Here is a 12,816-nt window from a genome sequence, read left to right on the forward strand (position 1 = left end):
GTGTTGAGTCAGGATATGACTTCAACTGACTCAAAAGCTGGCTTTCAAAATTATCCCAGGGATTTTCAAACCATGCAAAATGGGCTTCAGGGGGTCCCTCAGAGGTTCTAGGGCATAGGAGAGAGGGAATGGGAGCAGATAGTACTCCAACACTGCCCTCTTTAACCAGGGCCTCTTCACATTTGAAGAGTGGGGTTCTACATTTGTGTAGTTTGAACAAAGTTTGCACAGCTAAACACATTTGGAAACCATGGAGATAAACCATGCTGAATTGAGTGGCAGTATATTAAAGTAGGAGAGAAAACCCCTGGCCTCCTTACCCATTTGTCACCTAGCTGCCAGTCCAGGTGCCGGCTGCAGGCCCTCTGGAGGGCTGTTAAGTTTTCCCTCCACCCAAAGAAGTGCTCAGTATTGCTCTGAAATTGCATCCCAAGTGAAAGCAGTTGGTATTAAGAAACCATATCTCTTTAAGGAGGTTTGACCTAAGTCATAAACCTGGAAGGGACCTAGAAATGGATTCTCCCCCATGGTGCTAATCAAAATGGTTTAAAACCGCAGAAGCCAGAAAATGGCATGAGGCTGCACAGGACAGTAGGTATCGCTGACATGACAAACTTCTCAGTCCTCTCTCTCATGTGAATACCTACCCTGGCCTCCTGTTGTGTTTTTTGCTTTTGTTTTTTTGAAATGTGCAACTCTTTTATTTAAAAAATTATAAAATATTATTAAAGGACATAAAAATGAATAAATCAATAGTTAAATTATACCCATCAATTGACCCAATATCATGATGGTGCTAATGCTCCCCAAATTACTGTATATATTCCATTAAATATGTTCATGTCCTATGACCCAATAATACTTCTAGGAACATAACCTATAAAAACTTCCTCAGAGCCATGTGCAAGGAAATTTTTTGCAGCACCGTTTGTAATCCCTCCTGCTGTCTTGATATATCATGCCCATTGCCCCGTCAGTGGACTCCGAAGGGACGTATTCACAGGACACGTTTCTCTGTTTTTTGCTGATACTCAGGTGAAAATCTGAGAGCTCTCCTCTGTCTCTCATCCAAGACATAATCACTAAGAACTATAAAGAGGTTTTGGATAACAAAAGCTTCCTGACATTTGCATTAACAGGAGATGCTGTAGAATTCCCAACCACAAGTATGTCCAAGCTTCAGAATTGAAGTGACTCTGACATTGTTATTACCACTCATCTGCTTTCCATGGGTTGGAGTTTGATTCCATAGGGTATGGTCTTGGGTGACGGATAGAGAACAATTCAGCAAGAGAAAGAAGAATGGGGACAGGCCTCGATGTGGGGGGGCGGGGAATGAGTGAAGGTGCGGCATGGCTTATTCATTCCAAGGAAAGAGAAGAGTTTGTGCAGGGACGCCAGGGGAAATCATGCTGGGAAATTTGGGGTTCAAGTCAAGCAGAATGGGCTTTCTTTACTCTGTGGAAACCAGACATGGCTGAACAGGGAAGTGAGCTGATGACCACAGAATTTAGGAAGACAAATCTATTGGCCATTATGGAATGATACATAATAATAAGAATAGCAACTATCTTTTGATTAATTCTTACCGTTTAATGCTTCACTTTATCCTATTTAATCCTCACAACATGGTAGGTGTTTGACAGGTGAGGCAACTAAGACTCAAAGAGATGTTGGTCAGTCCTGGCCAGCAGATACTTATGGAGCGCAATATGCCAGGGCCTCTTCTGAGGTCCAAGGATGGAGCTGTTAGCAAGACAGATGTGGGCCCTGCTCGCTGACAGCCTCCAATTCCAGAGAGGCAAACGTTAACAAATGTTAAACAAATGATTCTGAGGGTGCCCCTTTTGGAGACTGATGGGCTTCCCTCCAAGATGCTTCTTGTCAGGCTCCAGCCCAAAGCCATATAGTCACTTGACTCCTACAATACTTTTGAGAAACAAGATGAAGAAACGGAGGCTCATAGAGAATAGAATGATCAGGTCCAGGAAGGGGCTCAAAACCTGGCCATTGGCTCTGCATTCACTGTGCTTTGCACACAGACACACTGATGAGGCTTCAGATGTGTGAGAAAGTAGCTTCCTCGTGTTGCCTGGGACAGCCTGAGGAGTGAAGGGACCTTGGAGATCCTTCCCAACTCCTTATTTCACACCAAAGAAGCACAGAGATGCTTGCACAGAGGGTGGGTGGTAGGGGCTTCTGACTCCCAGCTCCTGGTTCTTTCCATTCTTCCACATGACTCTATTGTTAGCTAAAAAGTTTCCTCTGAATTATGAATGAACAAAAGGAAATTATGCATGTGCTTGTGGGTCTGTGTGAGACAGAGAGCGGCTCACAGGCAGCAGCACGAGTACCCGGGCTGTGAAGATATCCGGGGTTGCTTTAGACAGATTCACAGTCAGTCTATTCCTGGTGGATGTGAGGTCAGCGTTAGAAACAGCCACCACCATCCTTCATTCTACATCCATTCACAGCTGGGTTTTACCATACACACGTTTCCCGCATCGCCCAGGGAACAGACCTGACCACGTATGAAGTTCTCGGCGCTGGAGAATGCCACCTCCCATAAAGGCGCTTGGCAAGTGCTTTGCGTGCTCTGTTCCTTTAGGAGCAAGATATTTTCACCTTTATCATGTCTGACTGCTGTCCAGTCACATCTGCCTGGCCTGGCTGTATCAGGCCAGACCCATCTGTCTTCCTGACATCTTCGCAGCAGCTGGAGGGGCTAGTGAGCTTATTATCTTTGTGTGAGCACAGGCCATTGCAAAGGCTCTTCAGACCTGCTAGAAAGTTCCCTCTCTTTCTCCTAGAGCTAGTTCATGTGCTTTGGATCCTGAGCAGGTCCCGAGGTGTGACAGCTTCCCGCTGCTGTCTTGTATGACTGTGAGGCACCTCAGAGAGCAAAAGTGAAAATGCCCACAGCTAGTACCAGGTGCCAGGAGCGGAGCCACTTCCCCTCTCCACATTCATCACCTGGAGAGCCTCTCCATAGAGACAAGCCAGACCACCTTGCTCAACTCCATGGCTGTGGCTCATGGGGAAAGTATTTCCCTGGCCTTGCTCAAAGGACCTTAGGCTCCCATGGATGATGTTGTGAGTCGGTCTGGTGGTTTTCCTTCCTGTCAAACACAGGAAATTAGATTTGACCTCCGCTCTGATCACTCTAAAATCATTCTTGGCACTGAAGACTTCCCGCCTTTGTAATCAGAGCATCTATTATCACCCTGATTATCGCCAACGCTCCGATGGGGCAGGCTCCAAAGGCAAATGCGATTTCCGTGGTTCCTCTTCCCCATGTTGAGTGCAGATGTCTTTAAATGCAGTGAAATCATCTCTAATAAGCATGCATCAGCATTCAGATGGCCCTAGGGTGTATTAACAGTTTCCCGCCAAAATGCACCGCTCTAGCCCGTGCCAAATCACCTTAGGGGACCCTTCCAGGTCCAACAAGGAAAAGGCAGGGAAAATCTCAAAGTAAATCCAATTCTCAACCAAACTATTATGTATTTAGGACAGACTTCAAATGTGATGCTGTACTTTTCTCAGCACTACTGGAGAACTGTGCACTTCTTAAGTACATTGAAAAGAGGACGAAAAAAGGAGACAGCAGAAAACCACTGCACCCTGAGATTAAAGAAGGAAAATGGAAGTGAAGGCTTCTCAACTTCTGACTTAGAATTATTCTGTAGGGAAGCTGCTTCATTGTTCAGAGCCTGAAAATAGGATTAAGGATTACTCGCACAAAGCTTTTGTGTAAGTTACTTATGCTGTTTCTGCGAAGTATATTGATTCATTTTACATTCATTGAACCCATATTACAAATATATTTGCATGGAGCTGTGGAGAGTCAATGATTATAAACTCTGTAATGAGAGGATCCCATTTTTCACCAAACACTTTGCCCTGGACCTGGTACACAAGAGACACTCAGGAGATGTCCGTGGAGGAACAGGGGGAAGATGAAAAAGATCATCCTCAAGAAATTAAAACTAACTGGAGGTTACAGGCAAGCACATGCATAATGGTAATAAAAGGCAGATGTGGAAAGCATCTTTAAGAAAAGAAGAAACAAAGATTTGGGAGTTAAAGGTAGAGGAAGATGACATCCAGATGGCAGGACACGGAAATGCTGCCTGTGAAGGGGTCTACCTGGGCTTTGATGGCTGGTAGAGCTTCTTTGGAAAGGAGGGAAGGTAAACACCTTCTAGAGAGAAGCAAAAGCACTAGCTAAGGTGGAGACTGGAAGCTGGAGGAACATTCGGTCAGAACCAGTATGCCCAGATGGGGGCGTGCAGAAGGGCGGGGAGGCGGGCAGGGAAGGCAGGCAGGGTGCCTCCTTCCCTCTGTGGACCACCTGATGCAGGTGAGCCATAAGGCCAGCCCCAATCCCATTTCCATCCTCACACCTGCCCTTCCAGGCAGAGAGCATTGCCATTTTACAGCTAGCGACGGGCAGCTCCAGATTTGTCCCTAAGTTTCTCTGGCACCAAAGCTCTTCCTCTCTATCCAGGCAGGAAAGATGTTATTGAGACCAAAGAGAGCCTTTGATCTTGTGCTAGAGTACGGACTTGGTGCACGGGCGAGGGGCATCCACAAGGGGCACTAGGGAGCGCGTGAAGCTGTGACAGTTTTTGCTCGAGAAGGAATAAAGCGTGAGGTGAGGACATCTGCTAGAAAACCTTTGTAGAGGGTCAGGTAAGAAGTTCCCGGATTGGGGCAGCAGGGATGGAAGAGAGGAGACCAGTGTGAGAGGCACCCTTCTAATAGCTTCAGAATAATTAAATGCGGGGAGCAAATAAAGGACAGGAGGTAGAGATATCACTGAGGTTTCAGAAACATGAGAGATAGGAGGGGATGCTGGTTCTAGGGAAAGGATGAATTCGTTTGGGACATACAAAACAAGTCACCCCCTAAATATTGATTCACTACTCTCTCCTCCTTCATATGTCCTGCACCTTTTAATCTGCCATGTGGGAAAAGCATTTATGCAGCAATGCAACTCATGCCACAATCACTGACCAGGGACCAGCTGTGGACCAGGCACAGGATTAGGCTCCTGTTGTCAAGGAATCCCTCGTCTAGTGGGAGGTTGGAGTGAGTGCTCTGACAGACCCGAGGGCTGGCGAGGTGCTCAGTGTAGGCAGTGAGTCTTCTTTCTGCACATGCGGAGCAGGGCATGGACCTCTCACAGACAGGGCTTCTGAGATTGTGGCACCAGAGACCCAGGACAAGCACAAAATGCCCCTCCATTCTGCCGTGTCCTTCTTGTCTCACGGTGACACCGGTGGAGGCGGAAAGGACCTGAAGTCGTTTTGGCATCACAGCACTACAGAGGTCAATTTGGAGCTTCATGGAACCTGGTTACAGCAGGCCCGGGGCCCACTGAGACAGGACTGATCAGGAGGGGTCTTTAAAACTCTAATATGGGTCAGCATTTCAACCTGCTGGAGGAGATCCGTTTTCCAATGCTCTATTCCCTGGGAGAGCAGAGAACGTCTGTATAGAGGGGGAGGCTGCTGCCCTTAGGAGTGGCCTCTGGTGCTCCAGGCTCCTGCCAAGAGCAGACACTCCTGGCCTTTCTCTGTCGCAGGAGGTCACTCGGGCCTCCGCCTTGGACTCGAGGGCCAGGTGGGGACAGGCGGCACCAGGTAGGTGCCAACGCCCGAGGCCCGCTGTCTCATGGCCTCCCTCTCTGTGCTCTACCTTCCAGCCTCAAGCCCTTCTCTGGACAGGCAGGACACCCGGCGGCCAAGGAGCAGGAACCCCTCTACCTGGTCCGTGGAGGATGTGGTCTGGTTCGTGAAAGACGCAGACCCGCAGGCTCTGGGGCCCCACGTGGAGCTCTTCCGGAAGCATGTACGCACAGTGGTGGGCCTGGGGGCGGTCAGGGAGCTGCGGGGCTGCGGGGGGGCTCTGCACTATGCCCGGGGGCACCATTCAAGGGAGGCCAGATGGAACCACCGCGTTCTCAGAGCGGAACAACCACCTAGTTTTGTTTGTCCCATCCGTTCCCTCACTTTGGCCTTTATCAGGAGTGCCTGTGTTCCTGCCCATCCATCCGTCTGTCTGTGCATAAACAAACATTTATAGCACACCTACAATATGCCAACAGACAGTGCCTACTCCTAAGCTGCTTTGAGGATTAAATGAGAAAATGCACATAAAGTGTTCAGCACAGCACCTGGTTCGTAGATGGCCTTTGGTTAGCAGGCCATCTACATATTCGCATAATTATTTAGGAGATTCTAAAATATATAAAGATGGTTATTTTTTTAAAAAGGTAAGAATTAGTACTTTACCTGCCAAGCTTACTATGTCAGTTATTGATTGTTGCTATAACCCTTTACCACAAACGTAGTAGCTTAAAACCACACAAGTTTATTATATTACAGTTCATTGGGTCAGGAGTCTGACAGGGGTCTCACCAGGCTAAGACCAAGGTGTCGGTGGGGCTGACATTCTTTCTGGATGCTCTAGGGAGAATTCATTTCCTTGCCTTTTCAGCATTGAGATCCACCCTCATTCTTGGCTCCTACCTCGCTATCCTCATCCTCAGAGCCAACAACATCAAGCTGAGTGCTTCCCAGGCTGCCAACTCTTTGGTTTTTTCTTCTGATTCCTTCTTCCACTTCGAAGGGCCCTGTGATTGCACTGTCTCCTCCTTCCCCAATAATCCAGGATACGTTTCCTATTTTAAAGGCAGCTGATTAGGAGCCTTAATTCCATCTGCAGCCTTAATTCCCCTTTGCCAGGTAACCTAACATATTCACAGGTTTCAGGGATTAGGACGTAGACATCTTGTGGGGAGGAGAGGGAACGTTCTTCTGTCTACCAGAGTTACCATTATTTTTTCCCTCCCTGTCTTTCATTTTATTTGAACTGAAGATCATAGAAATCATACACTCAGACCTGAGGAGGATCATCATCTAATCCAACACTCATATTTTATTAGGGATATATTTGACCTCAGCTAACAGTGGGGCCTTGAGAGCAAGGACTGCAGAGGGGTTATGTTTAGACAGATCTGGGTGGGAGGACTCTGGCTTCCTTCCTGCATGACAGGAGGCAGTGGAAGTCTAGGAGGTGGGGGAAAGAGAGAACATTCGTCAATGAGGCCCCTGGGAGGGCCCACAGATGAGCTCTGAGTGACGTAGAGTAGGTGCTTCCTCAGTGCTGGCTGAGTGGCTGGCTGGATAGAGGAATGAGAGGGGCTGCTCTATGAGTCCTGTACTGTGCCACTTCTCCCCACCTGAGCACCCCAAATCTCTACCCTTTGTCTCTAGTAGTCTGAAAATAGCACCATAGGTGAAGGAGGAAACCCAGCCTTACTAAGTTCGTGAATTCAACATGCAGTCTGGAGGGTTACCATTTTCAGAGACAAATGGGAGCAATATCAGGACCTCAGAGGATTGGCATTCCCTTAGTAATGATTTGTGCTAAACCCTCAGATGAAGCAGGTGCATTATTTAGTTGTATGCCACCTAGTATTATTGACAGGGCCAAAAAACACCTGAAATCCCTTACAGAGTGTTATTAGCAATTTGGTAATCAGCGAAAGGCAGGTGAGTGTCCCACGAAAAGAAACCAGAGATTAGGATGATGGATGGAGGTCAGGGCCTTATACCAGCACCTGGAATGGAAAGGTAACTACTAGTTTCAGGGTCTAATGGGATGATACTTTGCCTTAGTCAGTCCAGGCTGCTGTAACAAAGCACCACGGACTGGCTGGCTTATGAACAACAGCGATTTATTTCTCAGTTCTGGATGCTGGAAGTCCAAGATCAGGTTGCCTTCAAGGTCTGCTTTTGGTGAGACCCTTCTTCCAGGTTTCGGACTGCTGTCTTCCCATTGCATGAGGACACTAATCCCATTCACGAGGGCTCCACCCTCATGACCTAATTACTTCCCAAAGTCTCACCTCCAAATACCACCACTTGGAGGTTAGGATTTCAGCATATGAATTTGGGGAGGTGGGAGGGGGGGCACATTCAGTCCATTGAACACTTCTTGCTTGTTTAGCCCTAGATTGGATGAAGAGATAAACATATGTGGGATATTGGGAGTATGGCTGGGATTATGTTAGATTCCTTCAATCAGGAGAGACGAGCAGGAAGATGAAAGATCCAGTGTATCAAATGACCCCAGGGAGAATATGGGAAGAGGAGCACATAGTATTTGTAGGCTTTCGTTTATTTTCTTAAGGTCTTGCCTTGGGACTAAGAGAATATGCATCTAAGTAAATCCATATTCCCTTACTTTATTCCCTGACCATACTCTGACTGTGGCCACTATTTGATTACTTTGACCACTTTCTGGGTTTTCTTTTTTCTGATTCTGTTCCACCAGGAGATTGATGGCAATGCCCTCCTGTTGCTGAGGAGTGACATGATCATGAAATACTTGGGCCTAAAGCTGGGACCTGCACTGAAACTCTGCTACCATATTGATAAACTGAAGCAAGCCAAGTTCTGAAGGTGTTTAAAAGATAGAAGCAAAATCCAGACAACAGACCTCCAGATCATCTTCTGCCTTACCAACATTTGCCACCATCACAAAGATTCTCTCCTGAAAAAGAACAGCCACAAAGACTTGGTCTTTTTATAAAACTCGTGCATCTTGACCTTTTAAAAAATTCAACATGGCCCTTTTGAAAGGTTCTTCTGTGTTAATGATTTGCCAGAAAATTACAAAGAAGCCTGTTATTTTTAACATTTCTGGTAGGTTGGTTGCTCTTAGGGTGGGTACTGTTTTTATAATGAGAGTGTGGGGAACTGAATGCTATCACCCAAGGAGGACACTGGAGACGTCCAAGGATGTGAGAAGAACCTTTGTCCCTGCAGGCTCTGCGGGGACACCCACCGCAGCACTACCTGTCTTTAGCTCTGACTTGGGGACCCTATCATTGTGAGTCTTGCTTAATTCAGCTCTGGAAGCTGTCTTCTGAGGATAAATACCTCACCTTGCACTATCTGGAAAACTTGAATTCTTTTGCTCGCTGAAAGAGAAGGAAAAAAAAATCTTTTCTAGTCCTAGTTATCTGAAGTACTGTGTTGCCCCACTAGAGGGCAGACTGCTAATGTATTTTCGGGACCCTCACTTCAGCAGCCTGATATTCAATACCCAGTGGATGGATTAGGGTTTCTGTGAACAAGACCTAGCCTACACAGACACAGGGAATTTATTCCACAGTCAGCACCACAGATTGCAACTTGGGAAGAAACCATCTTCTAGAAGGTTCTAGTTCATATCCAATCATTACTGACGGACTGAGGTGCACCAGCAGCAAAGTCAAGAATTTGGAAGCACGTTCTTCCCAGATGGGGCTTTGGAGTTCCTTCCCTTCCAGAGTCATTACGGAGGTGTCGATGTATTGGCATGCTGGAGAGCTTAGTGACATTTAGTCATGGTGTTTCTTTAAAAAAGAAGAAAGATGTCTCTACTAAGCTTTGAAATGGGAGAGTGTTGATTTCTAGTTACATCGTGGGATTATATAGTTGTATGTGTGGCTAATTTTAATAATAGCATGTACACAGACATGCTCTTATTGGGTTTAATTCAATTTACAAATAGGTTTTCCTTTCTCACCGTGGAGTAATAGAAAAAAACTGATTTCTACCCTTTTGCAGCTGTGTCCAGGGACGGACAATGAATCCACAATGTACTAGGCAGAAAGGCAGCCTTGTCTCCATTCTTCTTTTTATCCTTTTCCTTTCTCTCTCTCCCTGTCTCTTTTTTCCTTCCTCTCTCACTGAATAGGAAACATATCCTCAAAATGAATTTGCCTTTGCCGTGGGCATGTCCTCTTCCTTAAAAAACATCCGTAGTGTTTTAAGGGAGGAGATGAATACTAGACTTTGTGATCTCTGGGAGGGGGAAGATCAAGGGCCACTCAGGGCCTCCCTTGGCCCAAATGTAAATCAGAAAAGGCACACCATCCTCGGGATGCAGCCTGGACGGGCGTCTTGGCCGGTGAGTGGAGCAGGGTGGGATTGCAGCCTTCTCACCCCTCCACCAGGTGACCTTGTGCAGGACAAGACCTGTACAAACTTGAGGGCAGCCCTGGGTAGATTTGTATATTGATCCTCTATAAATCAGTTAGAACTTGGATGAGGATCATAAGAAACATTCCATGCCATGCTCTTAGACCCACTTTGATGAGTGGTATTTGAGAAAGCACATCAGAGCAAAATCCTTTTTAGACACGCAAATGGTGGCGGACTTAAAGCGTGACAGAAAAGGGATACAGCAGAGTGTCCTAAAACTGCCCATGGAACTGAGCTTGAGTTATCAGGCTGTGGAAGAGCCGAATGTCTGTTGGTCCTGGCACCTGACAAAACTACCCTGAATCAGGCCTTGGGACAGCGTCTTCAAGATTTTGAAACAATAAATTGACTCTGTCCCTCAAAGTTTGTAAATCGTGAAGTGCTCACTGCTGATCTGGAGATAGATAGTTGTCCTCAAAAGACCACGGATAGTGTATATATTCAGAACGGCCGGTGTGAAAACAGTGAGATCCAGAAAATCCCACGACAGCCTATGTTCCTCACTCCACCATTTTTGCTCAATCCTCTGAAACTTGTGGTGCCTCTTGCATCAACGTATACCTCATATAGAGATTTTCAAAACTTTCTACCATTCTTAGCAGTGCCTCCCTCGGTACAAACACATCAACATTGGTGCCGCCAAATCAAAATCATCTGCAAACAATGTCAAGGAGATACTCGGAGCAGTTTTCAGGGGAGAGAGATTTTCCCATCTCAAGTCTAGGAGAAAACTGGGTCCACGTTCATGTGGAACTGCTCTCACAGAGATGCTATCTCATTTTGCATTAAACTTTAAGCAGGACAGATTGCTGAAACCATGATATTTAAGGTTTGACTTTTTAAAAATCTCATTACTCTTGAAATGAATGCTGCCACATCAGAGAATAACCTAAGGAGGAAATTCTTCCTTGCCTGTTTTTGCACTGAAATGCAGTTAGCCGACCAAATTATTGTTACAATACTGCAATTAAATTAATTTTCACCCCTTTCAAAAATCTTGTCAAACAAGGCAGCTAAATAGCTTAGCAAATGTAAAACATGCCAGGCCATCTCCTCTAAACGGACCTTACAGAGTCATGCCACGTGTGTCATTCTCATCTGAATAGGAGCTTATCTGGGGGCCCTTGAACTTGTACAGATGTGTTACTTGTTATTCCATGGCAGTAGACTTGCTCCAGGTTGTGGTAAACAATGATATAGTTTTGCATAATTTCAAATTAGTGTGTGTGTATGTGTGTTCATGTTCCAAACATTTCCAATTACACTTGTTTGTTAAACACTTAAAAAAAAATCTAGAGACAGTTCTATTGCTTAAGGCATTTAAAATATTTTATGAGGCACATTATTCCCTTTGTGAAGACTTCAGGTAAAAGAAGTGCATTTTGTCGTGTGTGTGTGTGTGTGTGTGTGTGTGTGTGTGTGTGTGTGTGTGTTTCCTGACACTGTAGTGGGAAGAGCCTTTGAAAGTGGCTTCGAGTGTATCAGCTTTTGCATTTGCTTGGTTTCAAATGCCTTCCCAGCTTTGTAGCCCTGAGGCAGAACCCTCTCTAAGCTGTTACTGCCAAGTATCCCCTCTAACACCAGCAGGGTGCGCCCTGGAGGCAGCTGGGGGACAGTGCTGGGGTTCTGGGCCTGCCCAGGTCAGGTGCTAACTGGACTCACCAAGCCAGCCCAGGCTCTGCTCCGTGTGACTAAGGGGACAGGCCTCGCCAGGGAGCCCAGTGAGCTGGTTTAGTGCTCACCGGAGCTATACCGCGCTTCCATCATTTCCCTGCAGCAGGGCTGCTTCGTATTTTCCTTTACAGCAGGAGAAAGGAGTGGGGAGCTCCTCAGGAAAACCAAATAGGATATTAAAATACACTGGGGAGGAATACTGCGTGAGAAGGAAACAGTAAAGAAGGGAAGACAAAAATAACTGTGCTAGGAAGACGATAAGAGAGCACCTCTTCTAACAGGCCCAACCCTTTAAGCTGCAATAACCTATTTTTGTATTTATGTGCTATATGGAAGATTTCTTATTTTTTTTTAAATTAAAAGTATGTTTTTTATTACTTTCTGAGATTGTTTTAGGAGAATTTTGTCATAGCTCTGAAGATGATTGGAAGTGTCCAGAAGTGACCAGGGACTTGAATTTAGTCATTGTCAGAAGGTCTTGAAAGATGGAGATACTCTGCTTTCTTTCTAAAGAACTAGCCAGGTTTCCATACGTGTGAGTGGGAGGTGAGTGCTGTGTGACATTTGCTCTGATCCGGTGCTTTTTCAACTCTTCTCCAATGGGCTTAAGAGGAGGAGGAGGAGATGGGACTCATGTTTTTTTTCCTTAAACCTCAGATAACAAGACAGGCAACTGGGAAGAAGGAGATGATTTCTCAAAACTGCAATATTTTGTTAAGGAGAGGGCTGAACACTTGTCCGTGGGCGTGGTTTATTTTTTGTTACAAACTCACTCCAAGAACTAGGTAGCTGCCCGGCTCTGCTGTGGTCTTGCCACGTGCCATGTTCCCCGTGGCATGAGATGACTGTGCTGAGAAGCCCAGCGGTGAGCCCAGCAGATGGTCCGCCGTCTAGAGGTACAAACAGTCCTGTTCCCATCTTGTGATGTCACCCCAGTGGCTACTTTCACAGGACTCTCGGCCGAGCTACCCCGGGAAGAGGGCTGGGAGCCTCAGCTTCCAGGGTGCCCTTCCCTCCAACGATTATCCTAATCGAAGACGATTCCTTCATGGACAATTGGAAGCTGGATTTTTGGAAATCTAGCATTTACTTGAAAGAA

At 46.3% G+C, this 12,816-nt stretch overlaps 1 protein-coding gene across 1 annotated transcript in view; it reads left to right on the top strand.

Moving 5' to 3' along the window:
• Window positions 1-12,044, top strand: part of SCML4 (Scm polycomb group protein like 4) — a 36,515-nt gene extending 24,471 nt beyond the window's left edge. Inside the window, exons 4-7 of the mRNA XM_028494723.2 lie at window positions 2,609-2,728; window positions 3,690-3,753; window positions 5,711-5,856; window positions 8,347-12,044. Coding sequence (XP_028350524.1) covers window positions 2,609-2,728; window positions 3,690-3,753; window positions 5,711-5,856; window positions 8,347-8,472 — 456 coding nt within the window. The 3' untranslated portion in view covers window positions 8,473-12,044. The remainder of the gene's footprint in view (window positions 1-2,608; window positions 2,729-3,689; window positions 3,754-5,710; window positions 5,857-8,346) is intronic.
• The last annotated feature ends 772 nt before the right edge of the window (window positions 12,045-12,816 follow it).

Source organism: Physeter macrocephalus, chromosome 10, assembly GCF_002837175.3.
Source record: "Physeter macrocephalus isolate SW-GA chromosome 10, ASM283717v5, whole genome shotgun sequence".
Taxonomy (NCBI): Eukaryota; Metazoa; Chordata; class Mammalia; order Artiodactyla; family Physeteridae; genus Physeter; species Physeter macrocephalus.